The 5,505-nt window shown below is 50.0% G+C and overlaps 1 protein-coding gene across 1 annotated transcript in view; it reads right to left on the reverse strand.

Moving 5' to 3' along the window:
* Positions 1-715: 715 nt before the first annotated feature.
* LOC119363642 overlaps positions 716-5,505 on the reverse strand; it is a 12,023-nt gene continuing 7,233 nt past the window's right edge. The window contains exons 5-6 of the mRNA XM_037629012.1: positions 1,677-1,758; positions 716-1,554 (exon numbers count right to left, since the gene is read on the reverse strand). Coding sequence (XP_037484909.1) covers positions 1,115-1,554; positions 1,677-1,758 — 522 coding nt within the window. The 3' untranslated portion in view covers positions 716-1,114. The remainder of the gene's footprint in view (positions 1,555-1,676; positions 1,759-5,505) is intronic.

Below are 5,505 nucleotides of genomic sequence, written 5' to 3' on the forward strand. Positions count from 1 at the left end.
GGAAGAAGAAAAGGGCGGAAGAAAATGAGCGTAACCCTCTGCTCCTCTGTCCATCTGCCATATATAAGGTGTTTTTTTTTAAGGTGCCATATATAGGGTGTTGGAAAGGTGAAAAGGCGACAACAAATATGTGCCATACGGAGAGTAAGCTCTTCGCATCCCGATTACGGCGTTAAGTGCGCATGGGAATTGAGGCACACGATTCATCCCGATTACGGCATTAAGTGCGCATATGGGAATTGAGGCACCCGATGGGACGTGGCACTGATGGGACCCACACCCACTACGATTAGTCGGTCAAGCCTAAGACAAGTTTGGTCTGACGCTCATATGTATGTACATACACTCATCTTTATGAACTCAAAGCACACATTTTATCCTATGAGCATCTCCGAGAGACTGAGTCAGCACATCATTTTAAGATTGATGAAGTCACCACAAACACCTTCGCATTCGACAATAACCTTTGAAGTCAGAAGGCCTGAAATAAATCCAACAAAATGCGAGGATCAATGTCAAGTTTAGGACTTGAACCCTCGTGAGTTGACCACTGTCCTTCTAATCATCTCGCTTGAAAAAATTATAATCATCTCGCTTGGAAAAACTATGTTGATAAAATGTAATATTTCACGTCGAATCTCTTATCTCCCGCTATTGGGGATCCTATTTGCGCCAGTGACCAACCAGAAAATGATGGCATGAACACAAGTGAAAGTTCGATAGCACTTGCCAAAAGGATCTAGCTTCAGCCAATGTGCACTTCAATTCAGCACCACACGAGGTAATCGTCAGCAAACATCGGGAAAAACCCAATGGAACGTACAAAGCTGAAAAGTGCAAACTTGGGACTTGTTAGTTAGCAAATGTTGTTAACAGAACTCATATATCTTCAGATACATCGTCATCTAACGATTCCTGATACCACATAATCGGTTATGGCAAGACACATCTGCGATACTGCTTAAAAGGCACATCCAAAATTAGGCACCCGAATTATCTGCATCCTGTAGTATGATATTTCATTCCTTTATCCTCGGTCTCGATTGCGACTTTCTAGACAGAGACAGGCCCTGATGGCCGTGAAGCTCACTTTGTGGATGCTGGTTGATGCCCATCACTTCTTTGCCTGCTTTCTTGCAGCTCCAAGTAAGAGGGCCTTCCCTACAATTCCGGTGTTAAGCACGCAGACGGCAGCCACCGCGCCACCGACCACCACCCACTTCCAGTCAAAACCATGTTGGACTGACCTAGAGTTGTCGTCCTCTGTACTGGCTTGTTCTGTGCTGAAGGGCCCTTGATCCAAGGAGCCATCAGAACTAGCAATGCATGTCTTGGTGGTCACACGAGCCATGATGGCACTGCGTGACAGGATGTTTTCTGATTTTCTCATTAGCTGATATGCTCTAAAGCCGGACTGCAGCTTTTTAACAGCACCCCACATGCCGTGCCGGACACCAACTTTAGCAACATCCTTGGGTATGCCCATATCCTCGTAGTGAAACAGAGTTACTTCACATGCCATGGGTTGCTGGCCGTCTTTTTTGGGCGATTGAACTGCAGTTTTGCAGAGAAAAGGAACCGAGTGTCAAAAAGGTCCGAACAATTGGATAGCTATACCTGGAATGTTCAGAACAAATCCAATCGAAGGGAATACTGGCAGTAAGAAAAAGAATTACCAGGTCTAATACGCCAACTCGAGAAGTACAATTCCACACGCCTCGGTTTTTCCTTCTTGGGCAAAGATGGATAAGGAATTCCCTGCAAATGCAAGTTGCACAGGGCTATCAAGTCGAATCATAGTATATGCTCTTACATAGCACACGATGAAAAAATTCCACGTACTGTATGCCTCAATATTAAGGCTGGCCATGCAAGCGTGTCAAACAATGAGGCACCTAATTCTCTGGGCTGAGATCCCGAGTGTGATTAAGCAGCAAGCTAACTAACAATAAGGTTGAAAGTTTGTTACTGTGTGGCTTTGTTTTCGCTCACATCAGTTGCTCTAGTCAACTACTTTCAGAAAGAAGAGCATTCTTTGCAAGCATGCCACACAACATTGCCAGGAAAAACAGTGTGAAATATAAGCCGGTCTTTTTTCTTTAGAGAAGGTCTGAAACAAACTGCCGAAAAAGTGGAGCAATAGAGATACTCATAAGCAGGGCTATCTTCTAGACCTAGAATACTCGGAAGAAATTGTAAGTGTCCAAACAGTTCAGTTACAAAAGATATCATTAGTACAACATAAACCAAAGTCAGGCTAGCACCTAGCATATCACAAAAATGGCTTAATATGAAAATAATTCAAATATTAGTACCAACAGCACCAGATGAGTACTGCGTTATGGCTGCAGGCAATTCAGTGAAACAGAAAACATAACAAAATGTTGATCCTTGAGAAAGGGAAAAGCTTGATCTAGGTCGACACAAAAGTGGTGTGCGATATCCTGCCTTAATAGGAAATAACTACTCATGTTAACAAGGTGCAGCGTGCTTGACCTAGGGGTAATTTGAGGATGGATGACCGACCAGGAAATTCTTCCTGGGTGCGCACGAGTGAGGACAAAGTATGCACAAAACATTAGTTTTGGTCTGTGGGGCGCAATCTAGAACACGCCATGCGTAACGGCTGGGAACTGGTGGTTGTGGCCGGGGCGTTACCAAATGATATCAGAGCCAACCCTCGTGGTTACGCGGGCATGTGTGGCTCTAGGGCTGGGGCATGTGGTGCATGGCGTGTGTGGCCCGTCATGGGACATCTGCCGGCACTGGACGGATTGATGTGTGCCAAGAGGGAAGGTTCCTACTGAGCCGACGAGAACGTTGGTTCTTTGAGTACGGGTGTATGTGACATCCTGCTTAATAGGAATGATAGGCTACTCAGTGCCAGAAGCATTAGTCACAGAACCTGCAGCACCCATCGAAGAACCTGAAGCAGCAAGCAGATGCTTAAGTCTCACAATATCCTACTCGGTCAAGGCGATGGCTGAGGATGTCAAAGTAGAAGCACGAGTCCCATAAGAAGGTGTGCACCCCTTGTTGCGCATGTGCCAATTCCTCGTGAAGCAATCAGACTCGGGGTGACCATCCTTGTCGCAGTAGCTGCAGTGAGTACGAGAGCGACCCTCACCACCAGGAGGAGTGGGTAGGGGCCGCGGAGCACCAGAGCGGGTGCAGCAAACGCGTAGCTGAATAACGTGCAATGAGCACAGAGGGAACCTCAAGTAAACAAGCACCACATAGGCAAGTCTCCTCAGCACCAATCTCTGAAAGCGCCTCCATAAGAGAAACACGACCACGAGCTAAAAGTTGAGTGTACCGCGGCTCAAACTCCTTACGGAGCTGAGATAAGAACTCGTAGACGCGCTGAAACTCCGAGTCTGTCCGCACAGCCTGATAACACTCAACACTGGCAGGTACCACAACCGGCAGTACGGACGAGCTGGCACCAAATAGCAGAACTCTCTGCGTAGAAATCATCAACAGTGGAGTCACCTTGCTGAAGAGCATCACCAAATGACTGATAGCAGTGTCAAAATTGGGTCCACATTATCTCAAAGACAATAGTGAGCCCATAATTCAGATGCAAACTTTTTTTTCGAGAAAACGCAAGAGAGCTTGCATTTCATTGCTTTGGAAAGAAAGAGAGTTTCAGTTACAATCCTCCTAGGAGGGAATTACAGTGCCCAAAGGCATATCAGTGAACGTCCCAAGTTTGCGGTACGATGGCACAAAGCCCTAAGGCGCCGGCTCTGGCCCAAAGGGCGGCCTCGTCCTTGATCTTCGTGAGTAGATCGGTCGCCGAAGGCCGTCCTCTGTTGAAGACGCAATCATTACGGTGCTTCCAGATCATCCATGGGACGAGGAGGGTCGCGGAGGCAAGGCCCTTGCGCATGGGCTTTGGGGTGTGCTGCCGCGCCGTGTGCCACCAGTCATTGAGAGTAGTCTCGCTATCGGGTGGGGCGCAGGAGAGTCGGAGCCAGTGCAGCACCTCGTACCAGATCTGCCGGGCGAAGGGGTGTTGCAGGCCGCGGCGGGCGAGGCGGTCGGCCGTCCAACATCGGTCCAGGTGAGCGAGCCAGTGAAAGAATCGGACGCGCAGGGGCGCCCAGTTCTTCCAAGTGAGCTTCCATGCGTCGCAGCCCGCGGAGCAATTGAAAGTGGCGATGTAGGCTAATTTGGCAGAGTAGACGCCGCGGGGGTTCCACTTCCAGGAGAGGCGGTCTGGCTCGGCGGAGAGGGTCGTGTGGCTGATTGCGTGCCAGAGTTGTAAGTATTGCCCGATCTCATGGATGCCAATCGTGTCGTGTATGTACCGTGCCCATCGGTTGGCCTGTAATCCGTCAGCGACGGTCCTGAGCTTGCGGCGGCGCTTGGGAATGCAAGCGTATAGTAGCGACTGATGGCACACGGCGCGGAGTAGCGGAGGCAAACTGAGATAGGACACTGGCACTGAGAACAGCCGCGGCACGAGCATCATCATCAAACCACTGATTGTAGATAGAGCTCATCGCGATACATCTCAAGGGCCACCTGGTAGTCCAAGGCTTGCTGCTCAGCAGCAACCGCAACATCACCAGCAACCTTGGCAACATCCTTATCAGCCTAGGAAGCATCCGAGGCAAGAACCGGTGGCGTCTGTGGAGTAGAAGCCACAAGAGGAACAAGGCGCTGCGGACAGAGAATCTTGCTAGAAAGAACGCTCCATAGACGAAGGCCCCGCATATGAATGTGCATAAAGGTAACGGACTCGGTGTAGTTAGCCCGATGACGAAGATATTGTACCTTTTTTTTTACCGATCTAGGGCCAGTTCGTTTGGGCGGCTTAAAAAATAAGCCGCCTCTTCCCAGCTTTTCGCATAAGCCGCCTTTTATATTCATTGGGGCTTCTAAACTAATTATGGGATAACTAATTCAGAAGTCTAGGAAAATGAAAAGAACTGGCCCTAGTTCACGGGCGAGGCCAGCAACTCGATTCAATGGGATCAAACCATAGGGCCGTTTGGGCGCTGAACCAAGGCGGCGTCACGTCGAAACTCGGACAGGCGAGCCGATGGGCACGGGGTAGGTAGGCAAGCCAGCGGGCGAGGCAGAGTTGCGAGTGGTAAGGCAGAGTGAGCCGGCATGGAGCAGAGGCGGCGAGGCGGAGGATCGGGAGGCAAGCAGGCAGCCAAGGGGTCAGCGGCCAGGAGGGCTACAGAGGGCAAGCGGCGGGCAGATGGCGAGCAGAGGCGCGCATGGGTGGCGGAGGGCAAGAACAACGGAATGAGATCAGGCGGCTGCGTGGATTGGAGATGGGTGGGGTGGGGCAGCAGCAGTCGGAGGTACAGTGGCGACGGAGGAAGGAGCAGCGGCGGCCGGAAAGACGACGGCGGCGATGCGAGATTGGACCTGAGCATGAGTTGCGCGTGCAATTAACCTTGGGCTGTAATACCATGTTAGGAAATATGCAACTTGTATTTCCTAGGGGCTAAGGGCCAGTATATATATACATGTAGAGGTAGTAAG

This window comes from Triticum dicoccoides, chromosome 2B, assembly GCF_002162155.2.
Source record: "Triticum dicoccoides isolate Atlit2015 ecotype Zavitan chromosome 2B, WEW_v2.0, whole genome shotgun sequence".
NCBI lineage: Eukaryota > Viridiplantae > Streptophyta > Magnoliopsida > Poales > Poaceae > Triticum > Triticum dicoccoides.